This window comes from Dasypus novemcinctus, chromosome 4 (assembly GCF_030445035.2).
Source record: "Dasypus novemcinctus isolate mDasNov1 chromosome 4, mDasNov1.1.hap2, whole genome shotgun sequence".
NCBI classification, from domain to species: domain Eukaryota; kingdom Metazoa; phylum Chordata; class Mammalia; order Cingulata; family Dasypodidae; genus Dasypus; species Dasypus novemcinctus.
In genome coordinates this window covers 2,350,964-2,364,162 of record NC_080676.1, presented here as the reverse complement: position 1 = coordinate 2,364,162, position 13,199 = coordinate 2,350,964, and the positions used below count along the sequence as shown (strand labels likewise).

The 13,199-nt window shown below is 38.6% G+C and overlaps 1 protein-coding gene across 3 annotated transcripts in view; it reads left to right on the top strand.

Annotated features, from left to right (window-relative positions):
* Positions 1-12,243, top strand: part of TOPBP1 (DNA topoisomerase II binding protein 1) — a 49,113-nt gene extending 36,870 nt beyond the window's left edge. For 2 of the 3 annotated variants that reach the window (XM_058294972.2, XM_058294973.2), the window contains exons 21-28: positions 1,334-1,554; positions 2,418-2,584; positions 2,835-2,946; positions 5,935-6,098; positions 6,852-6,989; positions 8,695-8,784; positions 8,957-9,118; positions 11,365-12,243. In XM_058294972.2, the coding sequence (XP_058150955.1) occupies positions 1,334-1,554; positions 2,418-2,584; positions 2,835-2,946; positions 5,935-6,098; positions 6,852-6,989; positions 8,695-8,784; positions 8,957-9,118; positions 11,365-11,508 (1,198 nt within the window). In that variant the 3' untranslated portion in view covers positions 11,509-12,243. The remainder of the gene's footprint in view (positions 1-1,333; positions 1,555-2,417; positions 2,585-2,834; positions 2,947-5,934; positions 6,099-6,851; positions 6,990-8,694; positions 8,785-8,956; positions 9,119-11,364) is intronic. The other variant, XM_058294974.2, reaches the window with a different exon arrangement.
* The last annotated feature ends 956 nt before the right edge of the window (positions 12,244-13,199 follow it).

The window sequence follows — 13,199 nt, the reverse complement described above, 5'->3', positions numbered from 1 at the left end:
AGCAGAAGAGTAGCCAGTGGCCGAGGAAAGGTAGCTCCTTCTTTAGGCACCCACTGACATGAGTTAGGCCTCATTTTGCTCTTTTAAAGAAAATAAAAACAGTAAAGAGGTTTCAGAACACCAAGACCAACGAGAGGGTTACATGGTTGTATTCCTGCCCACTTGTTTAGCCCGAACGATATACCTTATGTTCAGATATTGCCTATCGGTTTTGGCCCTCTGCTGACTACATTTTCCTCTGCCTTTCCTCTCTCCAAACTGTTCTAGGATTCATACTTGGGGGCAAAAGCCAAACTCAGAGGTCTGTCTGAAAGTTGAGTGAGGAGTGAACCTATTTTTTATTATCTCCCCTGAGAAAGACATGATTTTAAGATACAACTTGCCTCATTTGAAGTGGATTCAGTGGACAGTCCTCTGTTCTTTAATATTAATATTAAATAATACTTAAGCATTTTGTACCCTTTGTAAATTTACCTTTTATAGGAAAGGTGATTACAGATATTAGTGTGATGGACTTAAGTTCAGTGGCAAAAGGTGTTTTTCTAGATAGAAGAAAGAAGAAAAATCTCTAATTTGTATGGTGAACATTCTGGACTTATACCTTGACTTAATTCAACTGTGCGTTTGTCTTATGCTGATTGTATACTTCATGAGGATAGTTCTTTATCTGAGTATTGAGGAAAGTTGACTTTATTTTTATTATGCTTTAGACCATGTTTATGTGTACATAAAGAAAATCTTTGGAATTCTATTTACTCTCAAGTGGAATCCTTAATTTACACCATACAGCACATTTCACTCTAAATCTGTGTAAGACTGGTCCACTTTAGACTCCCGGAGGTTTGGTTACTAAGGGCCAAAAGGACCTTCACATAACCAACCTGACAGTAACCTTCTTGAGTAATTATAGTTCTTATAGTTGCATGTGATTAAAAAACCACTCTTAAGCAAAATAACTCCTTTTTTAAACTGTACCATGTTTCTATAAACATATAATGAAGAGAAATTTATTTTTCAAATGCAACAATCATTTTAGAATTTTTAAAAATTTTCATGAACATTATTGAATTTTTTCCTCTGAAATTTTAACTATATAATATAGACATTCAAAATACATTTTTAATATTCTAGCTTAAAGAGACAGGTTTCTGGAGAAATATTTAAAAAGAAGTTATTTCCAAAAGTTCATTTATTCCGTAACAATATTATGTATAGATAAATGGCAGGGTTATAAAGGTGAACTACAAACTTTACAGTCTAAATTCTGGATTTTATGAGTTTGAAATTTGTTATATCTGTCTGGTTATTTCAAATTATCACTTTTATTCCTTAGGCAGTCTCGTCAGACAGTACCTGATATCAACACAGAGCCCTCCCAGAATGAGCAGATTATCTGGGATGACCCTACAGCCAGGGAGGAGAGAGCAAGGCTTGCCAGCAATTTGCAGTGGCCCAGTTGTCCCACACAATACTCTGAGCTTCAGGTTGACATTAAGAAATTGGAGGATTCCCCTTTCCAGGAACCTTTACATGACACAGAAATTGCTGATCAGGGTAATGATAAAGAAATCTGTTTACTTGTTTGTATTGAGCACATGTTGATCTCTTAAAAAACAAACGGATAAGCACATTTTGGTTCTCTGAATTATACATATAAATAAAATTTTCTTAGATATTTCTGATATTGGTTTAAACTTAAGAGTTAAGAGTTAGAAAAAGTATAAATTTGAGGCATTTATAAGTAAATTGAAAAATATCTTTTGAACATTAAATTTGGAAATTTAGGATAGGCAATTTTTTGCAACATGTTTTTCACCATTGCTCTTTCTTTCTTTCTAGACCATTTTCATTCGTGCAGCCAATGTGTGGCTTTTCTCCCAGCCGTCTTATTTTCATTGCAGTCTTGTAAATTCTCACTAACACATACTTAAAATTGTTCTTTCAATTTGTGTGAGTTCCTTTCTGAATTCTCACTTTTTTCTTCCAGGAGCTTTACCTTGCAAATGAAATCCTTCCTATCTCTTATCTTTGGTTATCTCCTTTCTCCCTTTCTCTTCTCTTTCACATCACTATTATTTCCCTATACTAGATATGCTGGGTTTTTTTCCTCTACTTCTGATTTTCTCGGAATATAGAGTTACTTTCATTTTAGAGATTTGTGTTACACTTCACTGATGAAAGATTGATATTTAAAGAAGGGGGTAGGAGAAGTCCACAGGTAACACCATTTGCCCTTTTCAAGCTAAATAATTGTATTTATTTATGAGCTATAGAAATAGTATACTTTCGCATGTACTGTTTACATCCCACAGTTTATGTTTAATTTCATTTTGGCTAAGACATATGAGAATATTTCCCAGAGTTAGTTCTTAGCCATATTTGGATAATACCACACTGCAGCATTTTCTTGCCCTTAGCTGCCTTTGATCCTGGAAACGTTTGTGTGACTGAAGCCCCGAAACAGCCAGTCTCAGAAGAACTGGAAGCTCCAGTAGCAGCCAGCCACCCGATCCCCACACCGCAGGCCCCCAGCATCGCCTTCCCCCTCGCCAACCCGCCCGTGGCTCCGCAGCCCCCAGAAGAGGTACGCGCCTCCGTGGCGTGGCGGGGAGGGGTTTGTTCAGTGTTGTCGTGCTGCACTGGAAGTTTGTTGGTACCTAGTATCAAGAATTTATCAAGTGTTGAAAAATGTGTTTTTCCTTGCATTGTTCTTTGCATTATCATTCTATATTTGAGCATTCAGAAGACTGAGTAAAATGTCACTGTAAGAGAACCATATGTATATACTTGATGACTTTTTTTTGTTAATTTTCTCTAAAACTCTTCCATTCCAGATTATAATGATAGAGGAGACTCACGAAGACTTAAAAAAACAGTACATATTTCAGTTGTCATCTCTGAACCCTCAAGAACGTATTGATTATTGTCATCTGATTGAAAAACTAGGTACCAGTATTCTACTTTAAAAAGTCCTGTATCGTAACTTTATTTGGAAGTCATATGTAGTTGTTACCATTTGTAAGATGTAGAAATTAAGACAAAGGAAACTGGAAATTTGTCTGAGACTAAATATCAGGTCAGCATGAAAGCTGTGCTTTTATATAGTCACTAGGTCATTGGCTTAGAGATTTAAATTGAAACCAGTAGTTATGGTATAAGAATCTCCTGTGCGTCTTTGAGCATTTGGTGAAATCTTACACAAAATCAGTTGAAATTAGGGGAGTGAGTGTAGCTCAGTGGTTGAGCTCCTGCTTTGCATGTATGAGGTCCTGGGTTCAGCCCCCAGTACCCCCTAAAAATAATAACATCAGTGAAATTATAGTCCTGTAAATAAGAGTGCATTTTAATGAGCTGAAGGTATAGTAACAATTACCTCAGAGGATTCTAGCAGTCAGCATGCTGGATTCTGGGAAAATCTGAAGTAGCAATGCTAGACCCCTGGCACCTGGGTCGTGGCATTCGCTCCTCGGTGCTCCCCTGGTCCCCTCATGTAATGGTATTCTTACTCCATTTGCTGTCAGGCTGCCATCTGACATCACACTGGAAGGGCAACTACGTGTTCTATAGCAGACTGTCCAGTAAAAATATAATGGAGTCACAAACAAACTTTTTCTAAGTAGCCACATTTTAAAAAGTAAAAAGAAACAGGTGGATTTAATTTTATATACTTTTTAATTTAACTCCATTATCCAAAATGTCATTCAGTGAATGTAATCAATATAAAAACAATTAGTTGCTTTACTTTTTTTTTTAATACTAAGCCTTTGAAGTCTGGTTTATATTTTACACTTATAACACATCTCAATTTGTACTAATCACGTTTCAGGTATTTGATAGTCACATGTGACTAAATCACTGTTTATAATGGTTCCCTGCGTCATCAAGAAAAAGGTTATTTTTTGTGATGTATATATCTTCAAAAAAATTTACAAAAATGATTGGGGTGGGAGGTGGGGAGTGTGTTATGGGAACCTCATGTTTTTTAATGTAATGTTTTGTGATATATTAACTTTAATTGTAAAAAATGTGTAAAGAAAAGAAAAAGGTTAAATGTCATTTATTTAGTATTATCTTTTTAAGGATGTGGAGAACTATGATCTACATTTTTTAAAGATTTCTCTGAAATACAGTTGGATCCTTGAGAAGCTGTTTCTTCTTGGAAACTTTACTCGTGAAATACTTGGTTTCCCAGTCACAATAGATTAGATGGGATTGTAATTCAGCATTGTTAAGTTTTACCCCACGTGCCTATGTCCAATCAGTTGTTCTGTCTCTGAACTGTGGATGAGAGTAGTGGATCTAGGCGAGGACGGAGAGCAGAGGCCAGGGAGTAGACTGTGGTGGAACTGGAGTCCGTGACTCCAGAGGGTTTCTGATAGTGGAACGTGAAGAGATGCTGTGGCAGACATTGTATTTTCTTTTGTCATCCTTTGATCTTGGGAAAGTTACTCTGCACCTGTTTCCTTATGTGTGAAATGCAGATTAAAGTGACCTACCTCCATAGGGTTATGAGGATTAAATGAGTTAGTAACCTGGAGTGCTAACAACAGTCCCTGGCATGTAGTAAACGCTCGGTAAGTGTTGCTGTTAGCAGCAGCAGCATTATTACTAGTCATCTGTAAATCATGAGTAGAGTTTGATTTTTGTTACAGTCTTATAAAGTCCTAGATATAACTCTGCCTAACCACTGGTCGAGTTAATTTCTAAATCAATAGCTACACTTTACATCAGCTTGTATTTACTTATGGCTTCTTCCTTCCTCAGGCAGACTTCATACATAGATATATCTGAGAAGAGTTTCCAGTTACTGCTTTTTCAAATCCCTGCTACTTCATCCTCTCAGTTACCTAGTGTTTTTCTCCCAAGCTTCTGTGTTTGTCTTATTTCCATGCACAAAATATTTCCTTCAGATGTCCCTTTTTGACTTCTGGCTGGCTGGTTACTCATATTTGGTGCTTGCAAGTTGCTGAGGTGGTTAAAAGAGACTTAAGAGAGGGAAGCAGACATGGCTCAACTGATAGAGCATCCGCCTACCATATGGAGGGTCCAGGGTTCGATCCCCCGGGCCTCCTGGCCCACGTGGTAAGCTGGCCCACATGCAGTGCTGCGGCGCCCAAGGAGTGCTGTGCCACGCAGGGGCACCTCTGCATAGGGATGCCCCATGCACAAGGAGTGCGCCCCACAAGGAGAGCCACTTCACATGAAAAAAGCGCAGCCCACCCAGGAGTGGTGCCACACACACGGAGAGCTTATGCAGCAAGATGATGCAACAAAAAAGAGACGCAGTTTCCCACTTCTGCCAGATAATGCAAGCGGACGCAGAAGAACACACAGTGAATGGACACAGAGAGCAGACAATGGGGGAAGGGGAGAGAAATAAATAAAATAAATCTTTAAAAGAGAGAGAGACTTAAGAGATATATAAACTACTGCAGTGTGTGGCCTGGTTTTTGTCGTAATTCTTCTTGTATTTTGATTAAAATAAACCAGCTACAGCCAAACAGGGAAAGTTGAACAAAGATTTAGTATTGAGATAGTGAAAAAATTTTCATTATATTAGATCTGATGTCACTATGACTATGTAAGAAAATGTCCATATATTTATTAATGCATACTGAAATACATAAGGGTGAAATGACATGATGTCTGGAATTTGCTTTAAAATAGTTCAGCAAAAATGGGGTGAAGTAAGGATGGCAAAATAATGCTAGAATCTAGGCAGCCAGGGTTTAGGAGGAGTTCATTTTATTTTTTATCATCTATATTGGAAATTTTCATAATAAACTTAAAATTTTACAAAAATATATACATAAAGTAAAATAATTGTTAGTTTTTTACTTAGTTTAGTGCATTTTGTTTATAGAAGAATTTCTATGCATACTTGAAATTCCATGAAGAAATGAGTGAAGTACAGCCAGTTTTTCTCTGGTTCAGGTGGATTAGTGATCGAGAAGCAGAGCTTTGACCCCACCTGCACACACATTGTCGTGGGCCATCCCCTTCGAAATGAGAAGTACCTGGCTTCGGTGGCGGCTGGCAAGTGGGTGCTTCACCGCTCCTACCTGGAAGCGTGCAGGGCTGCCGGACGCTTTGTGCCGGTATGTATGCTCATTCATGCAAAGGGTCATTTTTCCTGAAAAGTAAATGGCTGAATAGATTCCAGCATATATATGACTGTCCATGTAATTGTATTAACCAGAAGACCGATTAGATTATACCAATTATAAGGTTCTCTTTGATAATTAAAGCAAGGCAGATTTAGAGATCACAGAATCAGATTCCTGATTATATCAGTTTTATTCACTTTTTTTTAAAGTTGCTTAATTTGAATGTGGCTTTTTTCTTTGATTGAACTAACATTCACTTAATGTCAGAAAAGTTCAAGATTATCTCATAGTTCGCTTTTATTTGGCTCCCAACTGGCTGTCACTGTGGTTTTTGATGTTTTTTGATCAGGGTGCTTTAGGGGTCTCTTCTATAGACAGGTAATCAGGTTAATACCTGGCTCCCATGAGGCTGACCTTGCGTGATTTAACCCCATTAAAGCCCAGAATTCTAAGTATCGCCAATTGCCCAGGCATACTTACCATCAGTAGGTTTCTTAGAAACATATGCAGTATTTTTCTGATTTCTAATTAAAACCCATATATACTTGATGCTCATATGAAGGCACATTAATCTATATTTTCTTCATGCTTATGAAATGCTTGCTTAGTGTTCTCTGTAGTTAGGACAATTGAATAGTTAGCTTTTCTTACTCAGCTGTGGGCTCCTTAAAGACAGAAGCCTTTATGCAGCACAGTGGCTCCCCTGTTGTAGGAACTCAAATGCTTGTTGGGCTGATTCTCCAGGAAGAAGATTATGAATGGGGAAGTAGTTCCATACTTGATGTTTTGACTGGAATCAATGTGCAGCAGCGGAGACTAGCACTTGCCGCAATGAGATGGAGGAAAAAAATCCAGCAAAGACAAGAAACGGGCATTGTTGAGGTATTAACATATGTACTTATGTAAGTAGTATAAATGACATTTAAAACCATGACCATTCCAGAGTTGTTTTTTTAAGAGAACGAATATGCTTGACCAATTAAGAATAATCCTACTTGTTTTTAATCCCTTGGCGCCCTTTGGCATTCTTAACTGAGCCTAATATTAACAAGTTGTTCTAATTTTGATCAACAGTAAGATATATGTAACACTGAAGGCTCTTTAAAAATAGTTTGTATGTGTCAAATGTTACCCATAACTATTTCTTCCAAAGAATCTTTTCAGAATCTAGCTTCAGGGATTCTTTTTTTTTTTTTAAAGATTTATTTTTTATTTCTCTCCTCCCCTTTCTCTCCCCTGCCCACCCCCCCAGTTGTCTGTTCTCTCTATTTGCTGCATGTTCCTCTTTGTCCACTTCTGTTGTCAGCGGCACAGGAATCTGTGTTTCTTTTTGTTGTGTCATCTTGTTGTGTCAGCTCTCCGTGTGTGTGGCGCCATTCCTGGGCAGGCTGCACTTTCTTTCGCGCTGGGCGGCTCTCCTTATGGGGCGCACTCCTTGAGCGTGGGGCTCCCCTACACGGGGGACACCCCTGCTTGGCAGGGCACTCATTGCGCGCATCAGCGCTGCGCATGGGCCAGCTGCACACGGGTCAAGGAGGCCCGGGGTTTGAACCGTGGACCTCCCATGTGGTAGGCGGACGCCCTAACCACTGGGCCAAGTCCACTTCCCCTTCAGGGATTCTTAATTTGGGTTCCCCAGATTCCCTCAAAGGAGTTACTGGATCTCATTCAGGAGGTCTGTAAACTTTGGAAGGGGGGAACGTACATCTTATTTTTCCTGATGTCTAACTGAAGTTTAGCACTTCCTTCAATTACAAGTCCAGACACCAGATCACAGCATATTAGCAGTACCATGACTTTGCAATAACAGAAATCAAATGTTTTTGTGTCACATTGTAGCTGCTAGTATCCTAACACTGTAACTATATAAAATTTTAGACATTGTTAGACCCACCACTAGATCAAGTGATGAATGCAGTAATATAGAAGCGCATCTATCATTTCATCACAAATATCTTTTTAATATTTTGCTGACTTTCCATAAAATGGTTTTCTTTATAATCCCTTATATTTTATTTTGTGCATTAAAAAAATACTGTTCATATTATTCATGAGACTGCCAAACAGGTGCCCATGGCACACAAAAGAGTTATGAACATCAAGTTAAATATTCTTTCATATTGTATTCTGAATTCTCCTTCTCCAAATCTTTGTTAGCCTTGATTCCCTTTCTTCTAGAGTAATTCCACTGGCTTCTGTTAATTGTTATTCCCTAATTAAGTATTTTTATTTTTCCAATTTACAAACATTTTGAAGAGAAATGTAATCACAGATTCATTTAATCTAAGAATTTTACTCTACGTGCTAATCTCAATTAATTGTAAGGAAAAAAATAGGACTAAATGTAAGTCAGGCTGTTTTGTTTTAATGCTGTCTAGTCATTAGTTTTCCCCTGCTCTTCTAGCATTTCTTGGTGGCCTACTGTGCACCAGGCTCTGTGGCTGTGTTTCAGGGTATTCTGATCAGAGACAGTTACTACCGTGGCAAAAATCAAGACTACAGGATGATTTGTTGCCAGAAAACTAAATCATTCTTTTCCAAATGATGTCAACATGGATTTTTTTTTGTTGTTTTTTTTTTTTTGTAGGGGGCATTTAGCGGGTGGAAGGTTATTTTACATGTTGATCAGTCCCGGGAAGCAGGGTTCAAACGCCTTCTTCAATCAGGAGGAGCAAAGGTTTGTATTGAATCAATTTACTGAAATTTTTTACATGAATTATTTTCTAACTGAGGCTGATACTATCAGCTCTTGATTTTCTGTACTTTGTGATATGGTAATCCTTAGTATATATTAATACAGTTGAACTACTTTGGGACACTGATTGTGATGCTTCTTTTTTTTTCACTAGGTGTTACCTGGTCATTCTGTGCCTTTATTTAAAGAAGCCACACATCTCTTTTCTGACTTTAATAAACTGAAACCAGATGACTCAGGAATTAATATAGCAGAAGCTGCTGCCCAGAATGTACATTGCTTGAAAACAGAATATATTGCTGATTATCTTATGCAGGTTTGTTAGTCTGTCTTTGACCTCTTATTGAGATGTGCTTATGTACTTACAGAGAAGTAACTACATCAAAACCCTTGACTTGTTGGTAATAGAATGTAAGTCTCCTGTTATCTCCACTACTTGACCCCTTTCTGATTTCATTCTATTTTTTAAAAATAACAGCTATGTTAATATTTGGCTTTTAAGTTAAATATGCAAAGACTATAAAAATGAAAGTGTCTCTAAGAACCTTGAAAATACCCTTTACAATGGTGGAATATACAAAAAGCAGAAATTGATTCCTGAAGTCCAAGGAGAAAAGTCTGTCTGTAGTCTTCTTGACCTTTTGCACTTATTAACCATAAACACCTATTAGAAGCTTTGGTAAATAGAGCATTTGCTATGGGAAGTCTTCACTACACCCATGCTCATAATCAGACTATATAGTATGATATGACCGGGCAGTGAGAAAATCTTCCTGTCCTCTGGCACCAAAGTACCTGACATGCCATCAGGAATCAGCAGGGCATGACACGTGATCAAAAATATCTCACTATGAAGGATTTCAAGCAGAATGGTTTTGACATAGGGGAACCAGATCTCAGCCTGACTGGGTGTTTTGCTGCTTGTGTTGGGAGGACTCAGGAGTAACAGAAAGCACACCTAAACATAACCATGGAGCCTTGTTATAACACAGTGGGGTGTACTGATTCGGAATTAGTAACCAAGTACTAAATCTTCTTGAGCACCTAAATAACTTGTGAGAAAGCTCTTTGTGGACAAGCATGATGTTTAAAAATTTTTCCCAGGAAGGAAAAGGGCAGGAGTTGAGAGAGTGTACAAAACTGTTGCAAAGTGGGTGTAGCTCAGTGGTTGAGCGTCTGCTTTGCACGTATGAGGTCCCAGGTTCAATCTCTGGTACCTCTAGAAGAAGAAAAAAAACTTTCCATCCCCTCCAATTCCTTATTGTTGCAGATACACAGCCTCCTGTCTAGACAGCCCTGCTGTGCAGGGCTAAGTGTTTGTACGTGCATTCTCATTTAATGTTTACATTAACCTTCAAAGAAGATTAGTAGTTAAGGCAGTGGGCTTTGCAGAGTTAACATTGCAGAAAGGAATTTGAATCGGTCAGGTAGAAGATATATTTGAAAAACCCAAATATAGTAGAACAGAATGAAAATCTGCTGACAAAAGAGGTGCAAGAACACTAGACTATTAGTTCCATGCATAACACTATCTAATGTTTATTGGGCCCCCATTTGCCAAGCACTGTACATGGATTATTTTATTTAATCTTCCAATGACCCTTTGAAGTATTTTACTATATTATTCTGTTTTTTATCGATGAGGAAGTTTGGTCCTGGAGACATTAAAAACAGTTTCCAAGGTTACTCACCTGTTTGACTCCAGATTCTATGCTTTTAACCATCATGTTTTTCTTTTCACCATTCTTACCATACCTAGCAAATTGTCTAGTATATATACTGTTTAATAAAAGTTATTAACTGAAGAAAGAATAAATAAGAATGACTGAAAACAATAAATCAATAATCAGATGTGAGATTGAAGAAGCTTTTCTGGTTGGGCTCATCAGAATGTATGTACAGATTAGAAGGGCTCACTGCATTCCAATGAAATTCAGTGAAAAGAACCCCACACCTAAATATCATAGTCAAACTTTTAAATTACAAAGATAAAATGTCCTTTAAAAAATGCTGTGAACAAAAGACTGAGCTGTAGCAGTATAAAATTGAGTAAGATTTGTCATCCATGAGTTTCATATTCAAACTGTCTTTCATATGTTACAAATGTGAAAAACAAATATGTAATACAAATATACCATTGTATACCTTTTCTGAAAAATTATGTGATGATAAATTGTAAGCCAGCTGAACATCAGCACCAAGAACTCTGGAATAGCAAGTCAGTGGTAACAATTGACATATATTGTTCCCTAAAAAAAATATAAAGTGTGAAGAAATATTTATGCACCTAAAGTACTGTTAGTTATGATAACAAAAAGTAGAAAACTATTAAAATCTATGCTAATCCCATTCTGCCTGAGACATATACTCATTTTTCTGATAAAAGTGAGACCTTAACTCTCCTTCAAAGACAGAAGTTTTCTTTGCAAGAACTTAGGAATGAATATGCATTTTTCCTCTTAAAATTTTTCTGGCAAAAAGCAGATTAAAAGAATTACCTGATCACTTAACATTATGAAATGTGAAAAAACTTAACATTGTTGGGCTTTGTTCCTTTTTTAGGAATCTCCTCCTCGAGTAGAAAGTTACTGTCTACCAGAAGCTCTTTCATTTCTTCAGACTAATAAGGAATCTGTGCCTGGATTATCACAAAAGAGGAAAGCTCCTATAGAGAAAAATAAACTCAAACGACCTCGAATATACTAATTGTATCTAGTCTAGTTACCAAACATTTTTTAAATTAAAAGCCTAAATGTTACTGTGGTGGATTTCTGTAGTGATTTAAAGACAAGAACCTAGAGAATTCTGCTTCATACTGTAACGATGACTCAGTTTGAAGTCAGTTTTTAATTAACACCTGAATTTTTAATCACTGAATTAAATTATTTGCTGTAATAAAAAAATTACTTGAAATAACAAAAACAAAATATAATTCAGCTAGCTTGTCATTAAACAACATTGAGGTATGTGATTTCATTATTTCTCTTAAATATCTGAGGCTGTAGCTTAAGTTTAATTAGCAAAGTGATAAGATTTTGCTTCAAAATGTCTGCTTTAATTCATAACGGGGGAGTTATCATTTGGGATTTGCTCATGTTTTTCCTGATTTTTATCTTTTCTTGCCTTTTTACCCCTTTTTAACAGGAGCCTGAGCACAAGGTTTGAGGAAGCTGAGGCTTTAAGCTCAAATGTGTATATGTATGTGTATATATGTATATATATATGTATATATTTATGTATAGGTATGTTTGTACAGATCTCCATGATGTTTGCCAAGTTTGGGTGACAAAACTTGGAAAATGCCAATAAAGAATAAAAGTAGTGACTCAAATTAGTACTAAGTTATGTCCAGGCGGATAAGGTTTTTTGTTTTTTGTTTATAACACTCTGGCATCCACTCTCCTGTTGAAGCAATAAAGGATTTATAAACTTAGGTTAAAATTTTTCTGATGCTATTTATTTAGAATATTTTATTGGAATATTCTAGTTGGGAAAAAAACTTATTAGAACTACTAAATTACATTAGCCGCTGAGCCTCAATACCGAACACAGGTAGTACCGCGATCCTCTAATATAAAGCTGCCTCACTGTCCAGGGGACAGACGGGATCAGCCAGGACTGCGGCGCCCGCGGCTCCTGCGGAGTGGAGTGTGAGGCAGACGTGGACGGGGCGTGCGGGGTCCTTAACAGGCCTGCGCTTCTGTCGGGTTTCTCAGGAAGGGCTTCGGCTGAGCGAGACGGCGGTGCAGAGCCTCCCGGGTTCTGTTCCACTGCAGGGTTTTTGAACAACTAGCAAAAACTGGTGGTCGTCTTCCTCAGAACGCTGGAAAATGGTTCAAGGGTTGCAGGGAAAGGGCGTGTGCTGAACCAAGAAAACGTCACTTAGAAACGCTCGTGCTGTTCCCCCCCGGGAGGCTCCTGGTGGCCGTCCCGCCGGCACGACGCGAGCAGGCTCGGCTCCTGTGGGCCCTGGTCCTGCTCCAGAGGGAGCACCCGGCCTGCCGAGGCGCCTGGAGGCCCGTTCCAGCCGCAGGCGGAGGCTGAAGGAAGGGACCTGGGTGCTGGTCTGGCGCGCCTCTCAAAAGGCCCAGCAGGCAGAGCAGCCTCCACGCAGACAGCTGAGCTGGTGTAGGGACAGCGGCACGGGGCACAGGATGACCCGAGCTCAGAAGCAGGAGAGTGCCCCGGAGCTGGGAGGCGGGTCGGGGTCTGCTTCACAGGGAGAAGAGCTCGTTCAGCTCCCGGGGCACGGGAGGTCCTAAGGCCAGGGGCAAAGACCACAAGACAGGCTCAGGGAAGACCTCGGGTCCCCACGCTGGTTTGGGGCTGATCTTGATAGGAGGGATGAACTCAGGGAGAGCACGGGCCAATTTGCTAAGACTGTAAAAGGTGGTTTT